The sequence below is a fragment of the Salmo trutta genome, chromosome 19, assembly GCF_901001165.1.
Source record: "Salmo trutta chromosome 19, fSalTru1.1, whole genome shotgun sequence".
Classification (NCBI taxonomy): domain Eukaryota; kingdom Metazoa; phylum Chordata; class Actinopteri; order Salmoniformes; family Salmonidae; genus Salmo; species Salmo trutta.
The window spans coordinates 9,738,620-9,763,916 of NC_042975.1; the positions used below are offsets into that span (position 1 = coordinate 9,738,620).

The window sequence follows — 25,297 nt, forward strand, 5'->3', positions numbered from 1 at the left end:
GAGGATCGCACAGCCCTCCATGTGCTCGCCAGAGGTAGCCTGACTGCCATTAGGTACCGAGATGAGATCCTCAGACCCCTTGTGAGACCATATGCTGGTGCGGTTGGCCCTGGGTTCCTCCTAATGCAAGACAATGCTAGACCTCATGTGGCTGGAGTGTGTCAGCAGTTCCTGCAAGAGGAAGGCATTGATGCTATGGACTGGCCCGCTCGTTCCCCAGACCTGAATCCAATTGAGCACATCTGGGACATCATGTCAGCCTTCCCTGTAGCTCAGTTGGTAGAGCATGGTGTTTGCAACACCAGGGTTGTGGGTTTGATTCCCACGGGGGGCCAGCACAAAAATAATGTATGAAATGAATGCATTCACTACTGTAAGTTGCTCTGGATAAGGGCGTCTGCTAAATGACTAAAATGTAAATGTAATGTCTCGCTCCATCCACCAACGCCACGTTGCACAACAGACTGTCCAGGAGTTGGCGGATGCTTTAGTCCAGGTCTGGGAGGAGATCCCTCAGGAGACCATCAGCCACCTCATCAGGAGCATGCCCAGGTATTGTAGGGAGGTCATACAGGCACGTGGAGGCCACACACACTAATGAGCCTAATTTTGACTTGTTTTAAGGACATTACATCAAAGTTGGATCAGCCTGTAGTGTGGTTTTCCACTTTAATTTTGAGTGTGACTCCAAATCCAGACCTCCATGGGTTGATAAATTGGATTTCCATTGATTATTTTTGTGTGATTTTGTTGTCAGCACATTCAACTATGTAAAGAAAAAGTATTTAATAAGATTATTTCTTTCATTCAGATCTAGGATGTGTTGTTTAAGTGGTCCCTTTATTTTTTTGAGCAGTGTATATTTTTTAAATGATGCATTCTGGTTTGCTTAAAAGGAATTTGAAATTATACTTTTACTTTAACTTTTGATACTTAAGTATATTTAAAACAAAGTATTTTACTCGGTGACTTTCACTTGAGTAATTTTCTATTAAGGTATCTTTACTTTTAGAGAGAATTGGGTACTTTTTCCATGACTGCTAACATCCCTGTGGAATGTTTTCAACACCTTGTAGAGTCCATGCCCTGACGAATTGAGGCTGTTCTGAGGGAAAAAGTGGGTGCAACTCAATATTAGGAAGGTGTTCCTAATGTTTTGTACACTCCGTGTACATGTTAACAGGGCTGAAAAGTGACTGGTAGCAGGACTATATAAATACTTATGGTAACATACTAATGGTAATACATACATTTAGATAACCCTAAAAAATGTAATTATTAGCAATGAATCCTTCGGTACTGGTACTCAGCGTTCAACACCATAGTACCCTCAAAGCTCATCACTAAGCTAAGGATCCTGGGACTAAACACCTCCCTCTACAACTGGATCCTGGACTTCCTGACGGGCCGCCCCCAGGTGGTGAGGGTAGGTAGCAACACATCTGCCACGCTAATCCTCAACACTGGAGCCTCCCCAGGGGTGCGTGCTCAGTCCCCTCCAGTACTCCCTGTTCACCCACGACTGCATGGCCAGGCACAACTCCAACACCATCATTAAGTTTGCAGATGACACCGATGATCACCGACAACGATGAGACAGCCTACAGGGAGGAGGACAGAGACCTGACTGGGTGGTGCCAAAATAACAACCTATCCCTCAACGTAACCAAGACTAAGGAGATGATTGTGGACTACAGGAAAAGGAGGACCGAGCACGCCCCCAATCTCATCGATGGGGCTGCAGTGGAGCAGGTTGAGAGCTTCAAGTTCCTTGGTGTCCACATCACCAACAAACTAGAATGGTCCAAACACACGAAGACAGTCGTGAAAAGGGCACGACAAAGCCTATTCCCCCTCAGGAAACTAAAAAGATTTGGCATGGGTCCTCAGATCCTCAAAAGGTTCTACAGCTGCAACATCGAGAGCATCCTGACTGGTTGCATCACTGCCTGGTACGGCAATTGCTCGGCCTACGACCGCAAGGCACTACTGAGGGTAGTGCGTACGGCCCAGTACATCACTGGGGCTAAGCTGCCTGCCATCCAGGACATCTACACCAGGCGGTGTCAGAGGAAGGCCCTAAAAATTGTCAAAGACCCCAGCCACCCCAGTCATGGACTGTTCTCTCTACTACCACATGGCAAGCGGTACCAAAGTGCCAAGTCTAGGACAAAAAGGCTTCTCAACAGTTTTTACTCCCAAGCCATAAGACTCCTGAACAGGTAATCAAATGGCTACCCGGACTATTTGCATTGTGTGCCCCCCCCCCCCCAACCCCTCTTTTACGCTGCTGCTACTCTCTGTTTATCATATATGCATAGTCACTTTAACTATACATTCATGTACATACTACCTCAATTGGGCTGACCAACCAGTGCTCCCGCACATTGGCTAACCGGGCTATCTTCATTGTGTCCCGCCACCTACCACCCGCCAACCCCTCTTTTACGCTACTGCTACTCTCTGTTCATCATATATGCATAGTCACTTTAACCATATCTACATGTACATACTACCTCAATCAGCCTGACTAACCGGTGTCTGTATGTAGCCTCGCTACTTTTATAGCCTCGCTACTGTATATAGCCTGTCTTTTTACTGTTGTTTTATTTCTTTACTTACCTATTGTTCACCTAACACCTTTTTTGCACAGTTGGTTAGAGCCTGTAAGTAAGCATTTCACTGTAAGGTCTACATCTGTTGTATTAGGCGCACGTGACAAATAAACTTTGATTTGGAGTTGATTCTTATTACAACTCTACATTGTTTCCTAGAATTACATAGGCCTATAGAACAATAGGATTTCTATATCTATTTTTCTATTCATGATGATTTTATTTTATTTAACTAGGCAAGTCAGTTAAGAACGAATTCTTATTTACAATGACGGCCTACCAAAGGCAAAGGCCTCCTGTGGGGACGGGGGCTGGGATTAAAAATAAAAATATAGGACAAAACACACATCACGACAAGAGAGACAACACAACTCTACATAAAGAGAGACCTAAGACAACAACATAGCAAGACAGCAACACATGACAACACAGCATGGTAGCAACACAACATGACAACAACATGGTAGCAACACAACATAACAACAACATGGTAGCAACACAACATGGTAGCAGCACAAAACATGGTACAAACATTATTGGTCACAGACAACAGCACAAAGGGCAAGAAGGTAGAGACAACAATACATCACACAAAGCAGCCACAACTGTCAGTAAGAGTGTCCATGATTGAGTCTTTGAATGAAGAGATTGAGATAAAACTGTCCAGTTTGAGTGTTTGTTGCAGCTCGTTCCAGTCACAAGTTGCAGCGAACTGAAAAGAGCAGTGACCCAGGGACGTGTGTGCTTTGGGGACCTTTAACAGAATGTGACTGGCAGAACAGGTGTTGTATGTGGAGGATGAGGGCTGCAGTAGATATCTCAGATATCTCAGGTGGGAGTGAGGCCTAAGAGAGTTTTATAAATAAGCATCAACCAGTGGGTCTTGCGACGGGTATACAGAGATGACCAGTTTACAGAGGAGTATGGAGTTCAGTGATGTGTCCTATAAGGTGCATTGGTGGCAAATCTGATGGCAGAATGGTAAAGAACATCTAGCCACTCGAGAGCACCTTTACCTGCCGATCTATAAATGACATATCTGTAATCTATTATGGGTAGGATGGTCATCTGAATCAGGGTTAGTTTGGCAGCTGGGGTGAAAGAGGAGCGATTACAATAGAGGAAACCAAGTCTAGATTTAACTTTAGTCTGCAGCTTTGATATGTGCTGAGAGAAGGACAGTACCATCTAGCCATACTCCCAAGCAGCGGGGGTTCTAGCTTGTATGGCTCCCTGGGCTAACTGTAATTTTTATTCAAACATTTGGAACAACACAAATAAACAATCATAACATTTAAAACTATATAAATAAAAAAACGAAAATAAGACTCATAAATATCAAAAAGAAGTAAGAAAGGCATATAGAAACAAATTGTAGTAGATAAATACAAATAAAAAAGAGAATTGAATTATTACACTCTTACCCTATTGCTAACAGAAAACACACAAATTAAACTAAATTGCACAAATCCTACATCACACAAATACACAAATAGAATAACACACTTATAAAGAAGAGAACCTGATTATTACACTATTGCACTTCAAACAAGAAACACAAACTAAATGACACAGCTGTCATCTAAACCCTGACCTTTCTTGCCTTCCTTGACGCAAAGTCATAATCATCATCATAAGAAATCTGCCCAGTAATTGCATGGTTAATACTGATGACAGCAAGGCCACTAAGGCGTTCCTGTGACATGTTGGACCTCAGGTAGGATTTGATGAGCTTCAGCTTTGAAAAGCTACTCTCTGGTTCAGCTACGGTCACTGGAAGAGTAAGACAAATTCTGAGAGCAGTCCACAAATTTGGATACATTTCTGAGAGCTCCCTTTCATGTATAAATATCAGCAGCTCAAGCAGGGTCATGTTCTTCGATGGCAAGTCAGGCAAGTTCTTCAGTTCCTGTGCAAGATCTCTGCCATCCAAGTCTGAGTGTTCTTTATAGTGCAGTGTCACACTAAGGGCCTCACAGTGTTCTGTCAGCTCCTTATTTGAGAGGCTTTGGAAGGTTGACAGCACTCCAAACTTCTCTCCCACATTTTCCAATGTGGAAAATCTTTCCTGAAGGGCTGAGGTTGCAGCATCAACAACATTGAAAAATGTCACATCCAGCTTCAAAGGCTCATCAAATGATTTGTATGAAAAGTGCCACTTTGTGGACCTCAGCCTTTTTTGTTGTAGAACGGCCTCTACATTCATACCCTCGCAAATATCCTTAGCTGACGTTTGTGCAGTCATAAAGCCTGTTGCCCTGTAGTCGATGAGACCTCTCTCTGTCTTTCTGAGAAGACTGACTGCAACATCTACATGCATACTGGGAGACTGCATCAGCTTGCTCACCTGTTGTATCTGGCTCCAGATGTTATACCACACCACTGTACAGATGCTGAAGCTGTATGATCCCACCTCCTCTGACAAGGACTGGGCCTCAATCTTTATCACAGGGTCTTTGGTTTAATCCCTAACCTCAATCAGTGCCTCTCTCACCGCTGCTGCATGATACCTCAGTGGCTCTACACTCTTAACTTCCCTCTCCCACCTTGTCTCAGTCCACATCTCCCAAGTGATGTCCACATGTGGCTGAGAACAAAGTGTCCAGGTTGTGTAAGATGCCAAAGTAACCTGTTTATCGACATAACTTTTAGCAGCATCAGCCACATCCAGGTTCAATGTCTGAGCCCCACATGGCACAAATAGAGCTCTTGGATTCATTTCCAGGAGTCTGGCTTGGACACCTTTGTTTTTGCTTCTCATGTTGGCGTCATTATCATCAGGCTGTCCTCTGCAGTCCTCTGTCCTCTACAGGAATTTTTAGCTCCTCTAATCTTTTGAGAATCAGGGATGCCAAATGTTGGCCCGTGGACTCCTCTGCCTCCAAAGAAAACATAAAATGTTACTTTACGCGGGGCTCCTCCTTCAGTGACACAATTCTAATCACAACTGACAACTGTTCAGTGTGGTTGACATGAGGTGCAATCTAGAATGATAGAGAAGAATTGTGCCAGCTTGATGTCACTCACCATTATTGAAATGACCTTGCTGCTCAACAAATCAATGAGTTCATTTTGTATTTGGTTGCCAAGGTAGCTGGTGGTGTGACTCGAGGTCCCTTTTTGGACACGGTTAAGGTGCTCTTTCATGACTGGATCAAATTGTGCCATCAGTTCAAACTCTTTGAGGAAATTTCCATTTGATGGAGAGTACAGTGATTCTGTGTGTCCCCTTAGTGCCAGATTTCTAATAGACAAAGACTGGACAATAGCAGTCAGACGTGTCAACACCTCTCTCCATCTTATCCTCTCAGCCTCCATAAGTGCCATCTCGGGCTTATCAATTGTTTCCCTTTTTTGATTCTCATTGCCAGTTCTTTCCATGTTTACATGCAGTTTTGGTGTTCTGGACTGCTGTCGTGTGAAGTCAGCAAAGAACTTGCATGTTTTCAGTCTGTCAGTCCTGAGTTTGCTAAATGTTCATTTTCTTCTTAGAAGCAGAAGAGGCTGTTGTTTCTTTAAAAGAATACACCAACCAACTTCTAGGGATTTTCTTTACCACTCACCAAGGTCTTCCTGAAATACTGGTGGTGGCAACTTCCATCACTCTCCTTCCTTGGGAAAACAAAGTTAGGTGGTACCTCACTTGGTCCTCTGCAAACTAGTTGTGTTTGAATTCTGTCAGTCAGAACAGAAGGCCAGTCAGCAGGGTCTGTAGACAGGATCTGTAGACAGTGGTTCATCCTCAGCAGCAGGATGTGGTGGGGATGCTGCTACAGGTATTTCTAATGGAGAGCACATGGGCATTAGTTTACACACGTTATTCACAGTATTTATAGCGGTGGAACATCCCACATACATACCCAGTAATAATAAAATCCTCATTGTTATCTACAATATGGAAACTTAAAACTTTGCAAAAGGGAAATTATTTATTTTGTTTATATTATGCAAGAATGCACACACAAACACATGCGCGTGCGCACAAACATACCTGAAGAATCCTGCTGGATAGAAGTGGAAGCAAATGGTTCTTCATCCTCATCCTCAGGCTCAGACAACATTTGTGAAGAGGCCTGTGTGGCTGAGGAGGTGGATGGCTCCTTCCTGGCCAGTGTCAGAGGGTGCTCCAAAATATTTCAGAAGTGCCCCTGAGTTTGCAGTTAAATACAGTATATGAAGTTGACACCCTAAATACATTTGTGGCACAATTAAATATACATGTCATTATGCACAATTTATCAAACTTTCAGAACAGGAACCAAATGAACCATACAAACTCCTTGGCTAATTCTAGGCATAAGACACCCCAAAATACTCAATATATCACAAAAGATACAAAATATCAGCATAAGTCTTTTAAGTTAGCCTACAGCATTGGAAATTCCCCTTACTGAGCTCAGGACCTAGTCAATACAATCACAGAAAACCTTTATGATGTCACCTCAGTGAAAGTTAACCAAATCAATAATGTGCTAGTTAGGTTGTAATTGTTTTCCTGCAGGTTACAGACATTATCATGATGAAACTGTGTGAAAGTATATCCAATGTTAGGTAAGCTAGTTGGACAGAAAACGGAATGTTGTCACCCTATGTGTAATAGCATAGAAAGCAACACAGGCAAACAAACATAAGTGTCATACTAGCCTATTTCATTACATGCATAATATTATACTCATAAAGAGATGACATAGCTGCATACCTTTATCTTTTGCGCGTTTCTCCTCTTCTTCTATCCTCTTTTTCCTAAACTGGACACCTGATGGCTTAGACCTTTTCTTATCCATTTGTGTTGATTTGGCACTCGAGCATCAATACATTACCCATCCCCCAACACTGTCAACCAAGAGTCAAGACTAAACCAATTCTGTCACGTGTGCCATCTTCGTATTCCCTGTCATAAATTAGCAAAGGCGCAGCGTGCCGGTAGTTCAACATGTTTTATTTGTGAACTCGAACTTAACAAGAAAACAGGTGAAAACTGAAACAAACGTGACGTTCTGGGGCTGCTCACACACAGCTGCACAAAAACAAGATCCCACAAAAACACAGGGAAAAACAGGCTGCCTAAGTATGGCTTCCAATCAGAGACAACGATAGACAACTGCCTCTGATTGGAAACCATACCCGGCCAAAACATAGAAAACAAAACATAGAATGCCCACCCACCTATCACACCCTGACCTAACTAAACAGAGAAAACACAGCTCTCCTAGGTCAGAGTGTGACAAATTCACCTTGGTGGTGTGCAGACTGGTTTTATATTATTCTTATTCTTTCGCACAAACCAGAAAAAAATGCAACTATATATTCACAGTATTATGAATTAATTGTGGTTTATTTGGTAGTATTTCATAGTGTGACGGATTTTACTAATTGCATTAGTACTGTACAAAGTTAGAGGTGCACTATTTGATAGATTCACCCGCTCCACCTACCTCGGGTTCCAGTGGGGAGACCCGAGGTCAACCTACCCCCGCCCCCTCCCCATCTCGTACTTCTGAGTGGGAGACCTTCCCAGGCAGTAGCCTGCTTAGCTCACAAACTAGAATCAGGGCGCCCACTCTGACAAGGTTAATTGACCCACAGTCCCACACGGTGACATGATATCATTGACGTGATGTGCAAATGAGCGACAGAAAACTGATCGCGCAAATATTACCATTGCAAATGTTTTTGTTATGGTGCCCCATGCCAACCCCGGAAAGATACTGCCCTGCGCGGCTGCCCATGTAGCCCATACCTAATCTGCCACTGCTCCCAAGTACTTTTATGAGGTGACCACCTCAGGCGCTAAACCCTCAGAGGTAGTAATCACACCTGTGGGGAGATTGGCATTCTTCTTACCAAACCACATGACCTTTGTTTTGGAGGTGTTCCGAACAAGGTTAAAAGTAGGGAAGCTTATTGGCCACTATGAAAGCTTTGTTGTAGAGCATTTAACACAAAATCCCGGAAGGGGCCAGCTGAGAAGAGCGTGGGGCCTAGGATTGAGCCTTGGGGGTACTCCCTTGGTGACAGGCAGTGGCTGAGACAGCAGATTTTCTGACTTTATACACTGCACTCTTTGAGAGAGGTAGTTAGCAAACCAGGCCAAAGACCCCTCAGAGACACCAATACTCCTTAGCCGGCCCACAAGAATGGAATGGTCTACCGTATCAAAGGTTTTGGCCAAGTCAATAAAAATAGCACATTGCTTAGAATCAAGGGCAATGGTGACATCATTGAGGACCTTTAAGGTTGCAGTGACTCATCCATAACCTGAGCGGAAACCAGTTTGCATACCCGAGAGAATACTATAGACATCAAGAAAGCCAGTCAGTTGATTATTGACAAGTTTTTCCAACACTTTTGATAAACAGGGCAAAATAGAAATAGGCCTAAAACAGTTAGGATCAGCTTGATCTCCCCCTTTAAATATAGGACGAACCGTTGCTGCCTTCCAAGCAATGGGAACCTCCGCTGAAAGGAGAGACAGGTTAAAAAGGTCGGAGATAGGCTTGGCGATGATAGGGGCAGCAACCTTAAAGAAGAAAGGGTCTAAACCATCTGACCCATATGGTTTTTTGGGGTCACGTTTAAGGAGCTCCTTTAGCACGCCGGACTACGTGACTGCCTGCAGGGAGAAACTTTGTAGTGGGGCAGGGGGAAAAGAGGGAGAAGCATCGGGGATAGAAGGGGTGGCAGATAAGGAAATGTTGGACGGGTAAGGAGGCATGGCTGAGTCAAATAGAAATCCTGACTTAATGAAGTGGTGATTAAAGAGCTTAGCCATGTGCTTCTTGTCAGTAACAACCACATCAACATTAAGGGACATGGGCAGCTGTGAGGAGGAGGGTTTATTCTGCAGGTATTTAACCGTTTTCCAGAACTTCTTGGGCTTAGACCCACAGAGAGAGAACAGGTCCTTAAAGTAACTAACTTTGGCCTTTCCGGACAGCCTAAGTGCACTTATCTCTCATTTGCCTGAACAAGAGTATGCGTGTGCCGAGCCTTTCACCAAATGCATTTCTTGAGGTGGAGTAACTCTGCAAGATCACAATCGAACCAGGGGCTGAACCTGTTTTTAATTCTCATTTTCTTGATGGGGTGTGTTTGTTAACAATAACACTGAAAATATAAAAAAAGAAGGGGATCAGAGGGGATCAAGCTGATTCTATACCATTTTACAGAGGCCAGTTCACGAAGGAAGGCTTGCTCATTAAAGTTTTTAGCAAGTGTCTATGACAAATCAGGACATTTCACTGAGAAGCCATTACGAACACAGGCTATAAAACAGTGATCACTAAGGTCATTACAGAAAACACCAGACTGATATCTATCAGGATTAGTCCCGAGTGTGGGAACAAATATAGTCTGTCCCATGGTTGGGTAAAGAAAGTTTGTAGTCAACAAAGCATGCAGGAGTCATGAGGCAAATAGCAAAATGCACTAGAAAAAAAAAAGATTATTCAAAGAAGTACATTTTCATATATAGACTATGCACTGGTGCTTATACTATATATATTTTTAATACGATGTGTTCATTAGTTATATTGATATTACTCATTTATATTGAACAGCCAATCTTTTCATTTAAAAACGCGCTTCAAGTAGCACGCGCTTTTTGGATTTGTGGTTTGCCGTACAACAACAACAGAAATGGCCTCTTCCCAGGATGTCCACGTCCGAATTTGTGGACAAGAAATAATCAAATATGATCTCGAAATTAAAGCTCTCATTCAGGTACCTATATCTTAATAACTGTTTACATATTTTCTTTATTCATTTTGTGTAATTTCAATTTGTGATTGGGGGACAAGTCAGTGTACATTTGGCAAGCTAATCTAGCCTAGCTAGTTACTGTAATTGTGGAGAGAAAGCGATGCAATAAACTAATAAACAAATGTGGATTATATTGAATGGTCAGTTAAAAAAAAGAAGATATGTACCTTATCTTGCTTAGGACATTAGAGAATGTCCGGGGCCACAAAGTGTGTTGATGGATTTCAACTCCGAAGTAAAAGAGAGATTCAATCAGCTGCGACTGAGAATCCAGGTACGTAATTCAATGTATTAGTTTAATTTACATCGCATTCATTGTGATCAGCTAGATAAAACTCTTCTGAACTATACATTAAATTCACAGAATATGGAGCAAATGGCCAAGGAACAAGACAGAGAAACAGAAAAACAAGCCATCTTGAGTGAGACAGAGAGTAGTCGTAGACAGATGCTGAGGTATGAGACTGGAATCCAGATTCCTATTTAAAATGTCATTGATCTCACAATTCCTCTTGGAATTCCTTAACTAAATATTTTCCAAATATTCCCTCTACAGTAACCAGACAGCTTGGAGGAAGGCAAACCTGGCATGTAAACTGTCCATTGACAACCTTGAGAAAGATGAGCTGTTGTATGGTGGAGACTCCACTGTGCGACAACGGTGCGTGGTGTTCTTCTCTTCAGGCATTGCTGCTTTATTAACCCTCTATTTATATGTCCAGTTTCTTATTCCTGCAATCCTCATTCTTCACAGCTTTCTTCTGCACTTTTTCAAGAAACATATTAACGTGCAAGTGGAAAAATACCCCTGTGACAGGGAGAGATAGTTGGAATTGCATTGGAATTAATTGCAGTGTGTCCTCTCAGAAAAGCAACTAAGGAGAGTTTGGTCCAGACATCCGGTGACATCACAGAGAGCCTGATGAGCATCAGTCGTATGATGGCTCAGTCGGTGTCGCAGAGCGAGGAGACCATCGGCACTCTGGGTAAGAGACTACTCATTCGGGAAGGGAGAACAGTCACAAAATGGGTGCCAATGGTTAGGGCTTGCAGACCTATAATAATACATGCCATTTTGCAGATGCTTTTATCCAAAGCGACTTAAGTCATACTTGCATACATTTTTACGTATGGGTGGTCCCGGGAATCGAACCTACAACCAAACAAATATAAGATATGATAAGTTTATTGTCCATTTATCTGAAAATTCATGTTGTAATGTTCACATACAAAATACACAAAGTCAATACACTATAGTACAATACAAAAATTGCAGGAAAGTGAGCACACAAATATTCACATATCCTAGTCCCTTTGGCAGTATCCCTGTTGGTGCTAGGCTTTGTCCACTAGTCTAGAACACTTTGCATTTCCAGCACGTATTGTAATTCATGCCAGCAACACTCTTATTAATCTAGGATAAATGAGTCATTATGTACACATTTTCTCCTGTATGTAGCTACGTCTTCAAGAACAGTCCTGGAAACGGATGAAGAGTTCAAAGCCATGACAGGAACCATACATTTGGGAAGGAAACTGATCTCAAAATATAACAGACGAGAATTGACTGACAAACTACTAATCTTTCTAGCAGTAGCTTTGTTTTTAGCAACTGTCTTGTACATTTTGAAAAAAAGGCTGTTCCCATTCATTTAGAGAAAATTCTGAGCAGTTTTCTGTTCTTAATTTTTTTTTGTCCCTTGATATTTCTGTCCAAAACTACGTCTGTAATATAACTGCAGGCATGCCTTTCTAACCTTTCAATGGGTTTTTCTTGCCATACTGTCTTGTGCATTTCCATTATGCACCTTCCCCAGACTGTCTACAAAACTGTGTCAGACTGTTTTATTTTTTATTTTATTTAACCTTTATTTAACTAGGCAATTAAGTTAAGAACAAATTCTTATTTACAATGATGGCCTAGGAACAGTGGGTTAACTGCCTTGTTCAGGGGCAGAACAACAGATTTTTACCTTGTCAGCTCAGGGATTCGATCTAGCAACCTTTCGGTTACTGGCCCAGAACTTTGTCTGACTGTCTACAGAGCTGTGGTCAGACTGTCTACAGAGCTGTGGTCAGACTGTCTGCAGAGCTGTGGTCAGACTGTCTGCAGAGCTGTGGTCAGACTGTCTGCAGAGCTGTGGTCAGACTGTCTGCAGAGCTGTGGTCAGACTGTCTGCAGAGCTGTGGTCAGACTGTCTACAGAGCTGTGGTCAGACTGTCTACAGAGCTGTGGTCAGACTGACATGCATTATCTATCTATACCACAGAGGAATGACCTTGTTTTAGGGCTCATAGCTGGCAGGGACACTTTTTTATTTTATGTTTTTATCCCATTACCCTACTTATTGTTACTGTACAGTAGACCTGGAATGTACACCCTGGCCTTAGTCCATATACAGTAAGAAGGAAATGGTTACTGTAGATCTGTATTGCTGTTGGAATAGTGTTCCCAAAACACATGAAATTAGCAAATTGTTGTGAGATAGACTACTTATTGTATAAAAGAATCAACCGTTTTACATTTTGAATAAACAAATGTTTCTTAAATCTCTAATTATTGCTAGCTAGCTAAAAGATCTGTCTCCACTTTCACATGACTTAGGAACAGATATACATTTACCCTAATAAAGTTTAGAAACGTAAAGGTTTGGTGTGGCTATTATTAAGCTTTAGCTACTGCAGGCCTACGAGATGAAGGCAGTGCGCACTGGTGCTCCAAATAACAGTTGAACTTGAGGAAGTTTCAGACCTACCAAAGTTACTCCTATAATATAATGCTTATCTTTATACAAAATATAACGATAAATTAACAAATGACCCTCCTTCTGTATGTATCGCATATGCAGTAGCCATCTGACATTAAGAAATGCATGTCGGTGTCTTAGCATGCCACCGACATATCTCCATCTCTCTGGGGTTAGGCCTAAGCTTCTCTTTGTTTATATATAGGCTATATATATTTATTAAAATATGAATATCCTACAGTAGACAACTAAGCCTGTAGGTCTTTGCATGCAGTGCCCTGATACATGTAGTGCTCAAATCTCTGAGACCTGAACTCTGAGGTGGACAATTATTGTTTTAGGAATCCCCCCAAATAATAGGCTATAAATGTTTGCATATGCTACACATCGAAACAGAAGGAATAGGGTTTTTGTCATTTGTTATAGGCTGTTTCTAAGGACATGTAAATGTGTCTCATTTGGCAAACATCCCTCATTTATTGATGTGCTAGCTGTGTTGGATCTGAATGCATATGGATGTCCATTACATTTGTCATTTGTCCAGTAAATGAAAATTTTCCCTGTCATGTTGTCCGGTGCCAATTTTTCCTAATGGAAACTGAAATGGCATATTGTTTTTATGAAGATTTTTGAATATTCACAAATCTGCCGCCAATTGGAAGGAAACCTAGCTATAGACACCCTAAAGACTGTGGCAACTCGCTAGTCCAGTGTCACATTGAATATGCCTTCACATCATGATTCATCAGCAGCCCCAAACATCTAAAGAATAAGCTTCCACCCAAACAAGCTTGTAAGAATTGTACTTAAACTCTCCCCTTATACGTATCTGGAGGTTGATAGAGACAAAAACATATGTAATGTGTCTATCTCTGCTGAACACAAAGCAACATGTAGTGTTGGTCCCATGTTTCATGAGCTGAAATAAAAGATTCCAGAAATGTTCCATACGCACAAAAAGCTTATTTCTCTCAAATGTTGTGCTCAAATTTGTTTACATCCATGTTAGTGAGCAGTTCTCTTTTGCCAAGATAATCCATCCTTCTAACAGGTGTGGGATAAAGAAATTGATTTAACAGCATGATCATTACATAGGTGCACCTTGTGCTGGGGACAATAAAAGGTCACTTTAAAATGTGTCGTTTTGTCACGCAACAATGTCACAGATGTCTCAAGTTGAGAGAGCTTGCAATTGGCATGCTAACTGTAGGAATGTCCACCAGAGCTGTTGCCTCAACCGCAGACCACATGTAAGCAAGCCAGCCCAGGACCTCCACACCCAGCTTCTTCAACAGTGGGATATTTGTCTGTAATAAATCCCTTTTGTGGGTTAAAAGTCATTCTGATTGGCTGGGCCAGTCTCCCCAGTGGGTGGGCCTGGGCCCTCCAAGGCCGATGGCTGCAACCCTGCCCAAATCATGTTTAATCCATAGAATAGGGCCTAATTTCTTTCAATTGACTGATTTACTTAACTCAGTCAAAATCTTTGAAATTGTTGCATTACATTTGTTTTTGTTCAGTATTATTGTATATGTAAAATAAAATAAAGGGACTACAATAGAAATTCCCAATTTTTTGCAATCCAAGTCACTTCTAAAATAATCCCTATTTTTAACTGACAAATAAAATCAATCCAAACTGTGCATCGGTCAATTGAACGAAAGCGACATGTTACAAAACACCAAAAAGTTTGACATTCGGAAAATGTCAACCAAGCCTTCGATACTGGGTAAATTTACAAGGTGTAGAGGGACGTATTTTCTGTTTAAGATTAACATGGTCTATTATGGTGTTGAAAACGCAAACCATGATATTGAAGTGTCCGAAGTCGGTATGCTTTGTTTATTATTGGGTGGTGCAGAGAAACTTGGAAAATGTTGCATATATTTTATAACTATAAATCTGATTAACCCCCTAGCTGATCATTGTCTGCAGCCGGCTCTGATCGTAGTGTAATGAAACAGGCTCCAGGGAGAGTTCTCATCTGTGATCGGCAAACCCTCAGGCCCGCAGCGGCAGCGACTGTGGCACAGAAGTCGATATTCATAAACCGGGTCGCTACGGTTGTGGTCGTAAACATGAGTTAAGTCTGAGGGTGTTCAAGACATTTAATAGGGGGGGGGGGGTCATGAATATTTTGGGGAGGGGGGTGCACTTAAAAAAAAAAGTAGACAACTTGAGGGTGACCAGTCCCTCAGTAAATCTTGATCTGTCTGAAAAGTGTCCATTTTGGATTCCTCCAATGTGTCGTTTATTACCAGTAGATGGCAGTAAGCAACAGTATTATGGACAGATGTTTATGTATATTTGATTTGGCAAATTTCACAATATTGACGCGATACAACTCTTACGTTTGTTGATTGACACGTTGACGTGAGCAGAACAGAGTTATATTTAACAATTTGCACTCAAGCCAACTAGTAGAATTTGTTAGTTTTTTTATTCAACAATATGATTATAAAATGATTACAATGCATTGTCCTAGATTTCAATTGGCAAAGTATCAGAAATGTTTAATGTCCAAAATAAATGAAATGTATAAAAAAAAAGTAGTTTGCTTGTATCAAGGCCTAACCCTAAACCACAAATAACAAAAAAGGTAATGCATAGCTTAAGAAAAGTAGTCAAAATAAATAAAAGTTAAATACTTAAACAGACATTGAATCAGAGTACAAACAAACTTCGTAAGAAATAAGTTGCTGTTTTCAAGTACAGAGTCTATGTGAATGCAGTCATCCACTTGATTACATGTAGCTGATCGTACTGACAGAAGTTGTGTAGAGGGCAGTTGATGCTCATCTTACACATACCAAAAGAAAATCTACATCATACAAGCCAACTGTACAAAATGAGTGTAAAAATAATGAATGTGTGAGATAGCAGAGTGTCCTGTATTCATACCAGTTCAATGTTCTCTGAATGTGTCCAGTATTAAACATCTCTAGAGCTGGCATGACTGGTGAGAGGCGAGGTAGGTTCCTTGGCGTACTATTGATGAGGTTACTATAGAACAAGCTAGCTATTTGGATCAAAAGCTAGGAAAAACATTCAAACTGTCAGATTTGAAAATGTTTGACAAGACATTCTGTGGTCATCCTGTGTAAAAAAAAAAAAGAAACAAGTTGAAATACATTGCAGTAGACCCAGATACATATTAGCGAAGGCCTCAGTGAGAACAGTCTTAAGACTCACATTCCATTTAACTAATACATTTTGATGGGTCTCATTGTTTTATTATAACACCTGAGGTTTCCTGATGTTTGCCTTTGAGTGAACGTGCATTACCATGTTTCAAAGTTAATGGTTGTGAGATTTTTTTAATGAGCTTTCCTGATTGTGGTAGAAGGGCCACTTGTCAGCCAAGTTGTTACTTGTGATGAGTAATCACACACAATGCATCATATGGTCCAGTAATGGACTTCTCTTTGCAGAGTTGAAGTGACATTGAGTTATACGATTCACTTTTGTACTGCAAATAAAATAGTTTCAGCAGAAACATTAACAGCTTGCGTAAGCACCTATGCGCTACACAAGTTAATTTACAGTAGCTCTAGTATTTAGTTAAAACAACTGCAGTATTGAAACTAGTTGACAGAATGTAAAACACAACAGACCGTTTACTTATAATTTAACTCATCTTCTGGATACCTATAAAATAGGACCTGGAACAGTTCAGCCATCCAAGATGTGGGTTTAATTAAGTGTATTGTCTCTTTAAAACCTATTTTATCAAACTATAAAGTCATAACTTGGAGCGTGTAATACCAAGTCAGTGTCTAGCTAAACCTAGAATATTGCAAACACAACTTTGGGAATAAATGCAAGACGACTTCCAACCAGCTCCAATAGAGTCCTTGCTGTGACAAGCTCTTAAATCTTTACTGAACTAATATCTGGATATGTATCAATTGTTTATACTGGAAGTTTGATATGCCCATGATTTACTTTTAAAAAGGAATCAAATGAAATAAATGTTACTTTAAAATATGTTTTGAATATCACTTGTAATTTAAACAATTAAAGGAACTACTGAAAAACAAGGCCTTAAATCTACGTTTTACCAAACATACCCTTTCACCTGTACCATTTAGGAGAGTAGGAATGGAGAAGCATGGTACAGGGTCATTACTCTTCCTTGTTTACAACAGAGGTCGTCTGTAGTGGGGTTGTTTGAGGGGAAAGGGGGGGGTCAGAGGTCGTCTGTAGTGGGGTTGTTTGAGGGGAAAGGGGGTTTGAGGGGAAAGGGGGTCAGAGGTCATCTGTAGTGGGGTTGTTTGAGGGGAAGGGGGGGGTCAGAGGGAGTCTGTAGTGGGGTTGTTTGAGGGGAAGGGGGTCAGAGGTCATCTGTAGTGGGGTTGTTTCAGGGGAAACATGGGTCAGAGGTTAGGGGCTAATCTGTTGTGTGTTCAGGCTAGGGACCTTGTGCTTTTTCACCCCTGGACGGCAGTACCGGGTGCTTGACTGGGCACAGCGAGCCCAGGGTCTGTGGCGTCATCCAGGGGATTCTGACTGAGTCTCTCAGAGGGGTGAAGGCTCCCCTTGTCTGTTCTTGGTTGGTCCTGTTCGGTGTTGGGGAGGGAGAGCTGGCCAGCAGGGGGCAGTGTGGTCCTGCCCTGCAGAGTGGCGGGAGGGACAGTGATGTGTTGGGGGTCATCTGAGTGGCCCAGGGAGCACAGGCTCAGGCTGCCACACAGGGCCCCCCAGTTCTGCTCACACTGCATCCTCATTCTCCGTGCTATGGCCGTCCTCACCTCCTCGCCACAGCCCAGCAGGATGTTCACCAGCTCCACATGAGGCCTGACATAGGAAGAGGAACAATTATATTTCTGAATGCAGATTACTACAGTAATTGAATTCGGAGCATGTGGACTCTGGACCATTAAAACGTACTACACTGAAGGGGTTTAGTATGAAATGCCTCATGCTCACCCTTTAGGGAAGAGGTCCTGGAAGTGGATCATCTCCACCATGACGTTAACGTTCTCCCTGACAGCAGAACAAAGGTTGTGTTTGACGTAGCACTCTCTCTGCAGCTGGAACACCATCTCGTTCACCGCCAGGCACTTCCTGCTCACACAGCTGAACCGGTGCCTCAGGCCGTGGGCCATGCACTTCAGGGCATCCTTGATGAAGGACTTCCCCTTCAGAATGCAACATAACAGTTGACATCACCTTAAGGCTGGCACAATAGTATAGCTGACAATTATGGACAATAACCTTGAACTAAAGTTGTAATCGTCATATCCCCTTACATTTATTTTAGTGGGGGGGATTAAACTTTATTTTCAAGTAGATATAGTTCACCCAATAGCAGTTTAATTTTTACATGAAGATGCTAAAGTCGGTAATAGTTTTGAGCAGAACGGCACAGTCGAGAAGCTTAATTTCCGAAAGTTCCAAGTGGTCAAATCTCGTTTGAGACGGGTGTCCCCAAAGCTGTATTGGGAATACCTAGTCAGTTGCACAATGCATTCAACCAAAATGTCTTTCACATTTAACCCAGAGAGGTGTGTGTGTGTGGGGGGGGGGGGAGAACACATCCTCGCCCAGGGAGCATTTGTTGTTAGAGGTTAACGGTCTTGCACAAGGGCAGAACAGCAGATTTTTCCACCTTGCTGGCTCGGGAATTCAAACCAGCGACCTATTGGTTACTGGCCCAATGCTAGGTATGTTGTAGCTCATTTACAAAGATGCATTATGAGTTCAAAACACTCAGCAATTATGACAATAACTGGCAATTTGCATGACAAATATTCGTAACCCAAAATTCAATAATCGTCACAGCTACACATCTGAAGTGGCAACTTTCAAATTGTGTTATGCTTATCAGTTATAGCACAACACATGTTTATACAGCTCCATAAAGCATGTACTGTACGTAGGCTGTAGTAGGGCATGGGGATAGTCACTTTCTTTGACCCTCTACAATAGAAGCACACTCAATCCAAAAGGTTAGTTGGGAGGTTTGGAAGAATTGGGATATACCTGGGAGTCAAACTTGCCGGCATTGTGCAGAAATGTCATACAGATGTCATGTAGGCCTTGGATTTCACACGAGTTGTTGTTGAAGCATTCGAACATGCCACAGCCCACATCCCCAGCATTCACCAGACAGTGCTGGATCTCCGCTGATGGAGGGAACATGTTAGTTGTCTCTTTAGAAGGGAAAACTACAGTGGAACAGTAGATTTTTAATAATAATAATAATGCAGAAGTTGACCTGGTGCCAATTTGGTGGTTGCTAGGGGGATGAGAAAAAAAGTTCCCTACATTTTACTGAAACTTTCAATAAATAATGATCAAGTTCCAAATACAGTAGAGATTAAAAAAGTTAATGTCCATGATTTAGTAGCTAATTAAGCAAATGGATTTCACAGTTGCAATAGGGTTAGACCAGTGTTGATGACTAGGAAGATGGAATGCTGGGACCGTTCGAGTGCCTGACGCCATGTGGCTTTGCATCGGTGATTACATAAACACAGGGGATACGCAGAAGTACATTAATGCATTGCTAATAGTGTCATAACAGCTTTGATCGAGAAATAAAACATGGGCTTCCATTTAATGCATAATAGCGCACAAATGAAATGGCAATTTGCCCGTTTAAAAAAAAAAATCCAATAGCAAAAAAAGTTAAAAATATATAAAAGCAATAATAATTTCTTTGTAGTCTACACAACCTTGACATTTATGTTTCTTAGCAAAACTGCTTATAGGTCATATAGGGCGCAAATAAAATAATCGAAGACATGCAAATGTATCATAACAACGCTACAATTTCTAAAGTGTTGTTATCATATTCCCGCTGGTGTGTGCCTGCGCCGGGGGTAAAAACAGTTTGCTGTCAGAGCTTGTGTTGGCATTTGAACAGGAAGGTGTTTGGATAAGAGCTGGCCACTAGGCGTATGGAATTACAGTGAAGTGACAGAATTAGAGATCACTGGGTACCTGCGTAGGAAGAGACTATGATAAAACCACATTTCGACCACAGGCAATTTCGGGGGGGTCACAATTTTGTAAAAAGACAGTTTAATTCACATTGAAATAAACTATTCCACATGAGACTAAAATTACCTCAAAAGACATGAGCCAAAAATCACAATGGCATTTTATGACAACGTGAAAGAATTTGTTAAAAAAAATAAATGAATTCTGAGTTTAACTTCACCTGTTTAAATTATAATCCGCATTAATTTTTTTAGACATGCAATACATAGCAGCATTCACTTACCTGTGTTTTGCAGTGAGAGTCGTCTTTTCTGCTGGTTCAAATGTTTGTCTTGAGAGATTTCGTGAAATTCGATTGGATCTGTCGCCAATAATTGCTGAAACGCTATTAAAAAGAGCACTAAAGAAAACGTAAGTAGCATCTCCATTTGCACTATTACGCACTCCAACAACAACAAAAAAGAAATTTAGAAAAATATTACTTTTGAATTAAGTTCAACTTGATAACTTTGCCGTATATACGTGTATGGAACCGCGCATTAATGTCGCGAGTGAGTACGGAGAGGGTATGATGCTTCCTATATCTCCCTCAACTCTTGTCAGTTTTGATTAAGTAGCTAAGCAGGTGCTGTCATTCGTGGCTGCCGACCAATCACAGTGGCAGGCATCCACCACCAAGTTTAAAGGGCGTGCGCTCAATTAAATATTCGCCTATCCTGTACTGAATAATTAGAAGCAATTAGTGGCATGTTACCACAACGCAGTGCTGCATTGATATCGTGATGTTTTTTAATTATTCTCTGTAAGAATACAAAAGCAAGGGTGGGGTTAGGTTTTTTTCTTTTGGTTCAACTTCTGAATCATTTGTTGTTATTCATGTTTAGTATTTTTAAGTAATTGCTGTTGCTGAGGTGGCATTTGAAAAACACAGAATAAAATGTTAGAATAATTTGTACATACCCAGAGAAATGTAAAATAGATGCTTATGGACTGCCAGGAGTGACTTGTGGTGAGGTCGATGGATGGGTAGTCACTGGCTATTATTAAAGCCAGATTTATTCACAAATAAACCTTGATGAAGCCCACGTTCCCCATACAACAGATAGCTCCAACAACCACAGTGACATTTACAAAAATGTTCACCAAATGTAAATATCAATGTAAGCAAGACACACAAGCGATAGCATATCTGACAAAATGACACCCCACTCAGCTCAGCCATAGACGGATGTAGCATCCACAGCTACAACTGATAGGTGGCACTAAAATACCAGTATATGCACATTTAAAACTCCATAGCCTTTTACAAGGGATTTACAATTCTTACAATGCACTGCACACAAGCAAACACACACACACACCAATAATATTATCACCCACATATATACAGTTGAAGTCAGAAGTGTACATACACTTAGGTTGGAGTCATTAAAACTTGTTTTTCAACCACTCCACAAATTTCTTGTTAACAAACTATAGTTATGGCAAGTCGGTTAGGATATCTACTTTGTGCATGACACAAGTCATTTTTCCAACAATTGTTTACAGACAGATTATTTCATTTATAATTCACTGTATCACAATTCCAGTGGGTCAAAAGTTTACATACACTAAGTTGACGTTCTGTCTCCTAGAGATGAACGCACTTTGGTGAGAAAAGTGCAAATCAATCCCAGAACAACAGCAAAGGACCTTGTGATGATGCTGGAGAAAATGGGTACAAAAGTATCTATATCCACAGTAAAACGAGTCCTATATCGACATAACCTGAAAGGCCGCTCAGCAAGGAAGAAGCCACTGCTCCAAAAAGGACAAAAAACCCAGACTACATTTTGCAACTGCACATGGGGACAACGATCATACTTTTTGGAGAAATGTCCCGATGAAACAAAAATAGAATGGTTTGGCCATAATGACCATAATTATGTTTGGAGGAAAAAGGGGGAGGCTTGCAAGCCGAAGAACACCATCCCAACCGTGAAGCACGGGGGTGGCAGCATCATGTTGTGGGGGTGCTTTGCTGCAGGAGGGACTGGTGCACTTCACAAAATAGATGGCATCATGAGGCAGGAAAATTATGTAGATATTTTGAAGCAACATCTCAAGACATCAGTCAGGAAGTTAAAGCTTGGCCACAAATGGGTCTTCCAAATGGACAATGACCCCAAGCATACTTCCAAAGTTGTGGCAAAATGGCTTAAGGACAAAGTCAAGGTATTGGAGTGGGGCCATCACAAAGCCCTGACCTCAATCCTATAGAAAATGTGTGGGCAGAACTGAAAAAGCTTGTGCGAGCAAGGAGGCCTAGAAACCTGACTCTGTTACACCAGCTCTGTCAGGAGGAATGGGCCAAAATTCACCCAAGTTATTGTCGGAAGCTTGTGGAAGGCTATCTGAAATGTTTGACCCAAGTTAAACAATTTAAAGGCAATGCTACCATATACGAATTGAGTGTATGTAAACTTCTGACCCACTGGGAATGTGATGAAAGAAAAAAGCTGAAATAAATCATTATCTCCACTATTATTCTGACATTTCACATTCTTAAAATAAAGTGGTGATCCTAACTGACCTAAGACAGGGAATTTTTACTAGGATTAAATGTCAGGAATTGTGAAAAACTGAGTTCAAATGTATATGGCTGTCACAGGCGTCAAAATGAGTAGACCAAGGTGCAGCGTGGAATATGTTCATCTTGTAGTTTAATGAAAGAATGGACACTTTAGAAATTAAACAAAAAATGACAGCAGACAGTTCCGCCAGGCACTTACAACTAAACAGAAAACAACTACCCACAAAACCGAAAGAAAAAACAGGCTGCCTAAATATGGTTCCTAATCAGAGACAACGATAGACAGCTGCCTCTGGTTAGGAACCATACTCGGCCCAACACAAAGAAATACAACACATAGAATGCCCACCCCACACCCTGACCTAACCACATAGAGAAACAAACCCTCTCTTTTTCTGAGCTAAAAAAACAAATATTTCATTGTTGGACATAAAAGACTGTAAAAACACCAGGAAATCAGCTCAAAGTGATTTTAATTTTGTTAATCTGTTCCCAAGTATTCCTACGCATAATAGAGAGACGTATGTGATCGTAAACAAATAATTATAATTCATAATTTATTGGATTTATATCTAGCACTATTGTACCAACTGAGGTACTCAAAGCACCTTACATAGTAGGGGGAACTCACCTCATCCACCATCAATGTGTAGCACACATCTTAGTGATGGACAATGACCATTTTTTTTGTACCAGAACTCTCACCACACATTAGCTATTGTGGAGAGGTGAGGAGTGATATATGCCAATTAGGAATGAGGGGGATGATTAGTTGGCCATGATGGAATGGGGCCAGGTTGGGAATTTGGCCCTGACACCGGGTTAACACCCCTACTCTTAAAATAAGCCCCATGGGATTTTTAGTGACAACAGAGAGTCAAGACACCCGTTTAACGTCCCATCTGAAAGACGGCACCTTATACAGGGCAATGTTCCCAAATATAATCAAGATTTGAAATTATTATGTTTTAGTCAAATATTATATATGTTTAGGCTTCTTACGTTGAATTTTCTGTCAATTTTTTGGTTTTATTATGTTCCGCACCCCAACCATTCGCTCAAGAATAAATTGGCCCGTGGCTAAATCTAGTTTATGATCCCTGACAGGGCTTCAAGCAGGATGGAGAGCAGAATCCTCGCGCGCGAGTGCGTCCCCATGCAGCCACGCACGTAGAATAGTTGTAGTGTGATTAGTCACATCCATCTTGTAGAAGCCAAGGCTCTGGCCCGTATTGAGTGGTGTGAGAAGCCCCATTCCCACTACGTCCACGAAGTACAAGTAGATGTCCAAGATGTGTAAAAGTCAGGGTGAAAATGTTTTCATTGGTAATGACGTTTCAGACAAGTGGACAGTCCAGGACTCACTGTTCGCCTGTCCGACAGTTAGCAATGAGGGAGATGGTTGTTGCCTGTCATGTCACGTCTTGTAGAGTTCCTCTGCATACTGCCTATGGTCTTAACTTTCATTATAGTTCACGTCCCCCGTTCGAACCCTCAATGCGGCATGTTACATTATTCCAACTTGGAAAATTGTTTGATTTGATAGGTTGGTTTTGCAAGCTAGTTAGCTTTGTTCAGTTCAAGGGATGCGAACGACAAATTAAGTAGACACGCCCAAATGTGCAAAGCTTACCCCAGGCATTACCCACACAACATGTTTAGGCAATATGCATACGCAAAATATGAAATCCGCTACTTCAAACTAGGGAAAGCGGCGACACCTATGCTGGCTCTGTCTGTTAACAAGTGACGAGTCAAGAACTGCTGGGCTCGTCAAAGATTTTAAGGGTTTTGAAAAGATGGAAAGATGAATGAATACTGCGCCTTATCTGAGGGTTTGATGCAGTTTTAGCAGATTTTGAGATTTTAATCACCAGAATCATTAGGTAACAAAAAATAATGGTATGTTTTATATACAATACCAGTCAAAAGTTTGGATACACCTACTCATTCCAGGGTTTTTCTTTATTATGACTATTTTCTACATTGTAGAATAATAGTGAAGACATCAAAACTATGAAAAAGTACATATGGAATCATGTAGTAACCAAAAAACTGTTAAACAAATCAAATATATTTCATATTTGTGATTCTTCAAAGTAGCCACCCTTTGCCTTGATGACAGCTTTGCACACTCCTGGCATTCTCTCAACCAGCTTCACCTGTAATAGTTTTCCAACAGTCTTGAAGGAGTTCCCACATATGCTGAGCACTTGTTGGGGCCACAGTGTCTCCTGATCCCTCCTGTCTCAGCCTCCAGTATTTATGCTGCAATAGTTTATGTGTTGGGGGGCTAGGGTCAGTCTGTTATATCTGGAGTATTTCTCCTGTCTTATCCGGTGTCCTGTGTGAATTTAAGTATGCTCTCTCTAATTCTCTCTCTCTCTCTCTCTCTCTCTCTCTCTCTCTCTCTCTCTCTCTCTCTCTCTCTCTCTCTCAGAGGACCTGAGACCTAGGACCATGCCTCAGGACTACCTGGCCTGATGACTCCCCAGTCCACCTGGTCATGCTGCTGCTCCAGTTTCAACTGTTCTGCCTGCAGCTATGGAACCCTGACCTGTTCACCGGATGTGCTTCCTTGTCCCAGACCTGCTGTTTTCAACTCTCTAGAGACAGCAGGTGCGGTAGAGATACTCTCAATGATCAGCTATGAA

The 25,297-nt window shown here is 41.5% G+C and overlaps 2 protein-coding genes across 2 annotated transcripts; one reads left to right on the plus strand and one right to left on the minus strand.

The window, feature by feature from the left end:
- Positions 1–10,207: 10,207 nt before the first annotated feature.
- Positions 10,208–13,687, plus strand: LOC115153964 (vesicle transport protein SEC20-like). The gene is made up of 6 exons (XM_029699695.1): positions 10,208–10,337; positions 10,558–10,650; positions 10,741–10,832; positions 10,933–11,037; positions 11,244–11,362; positions 11,836–13,687. The coding sequence occupies exons 1-6, from the start codon at positions 10,254–10,256 to the stop codon at positions 12,030–12,032; spliced, it is 690 nt and encodes a 229-aa protein (XP_029555555.1). The 5' UTR covers positions 10,208–10,253; the 3' UTR covers positions 12,033–13,687.
- Positions 13,688–15,544: 1,857 nt separating this feature from the next.
- On the minus strand, positions 15,545–20,658 carry LOC115153965 (stanniocalcin-2). The gene is made up of 4 exons (XM_029699696.1): positions 20,355–20,658; positions 19,109–19,251; positions 18,053–18,264; positions 15,545–17,920 (listed from the first exon to the last, which is right to left on the minus strand). Exons 1-4 carry the CDS (start codon positions 20,497–20,499, stop codon positions 17,554–17,556), a joined length of 867 nt encoding a protein of 288 aa, XP_029555556.1. The 5' UTR covers positions 20,500–20,658; the 3' UTR covers positions 15,545–17,553.
- Positions 20,659–25,297: the final 4,639 nt, after the last annotated feature.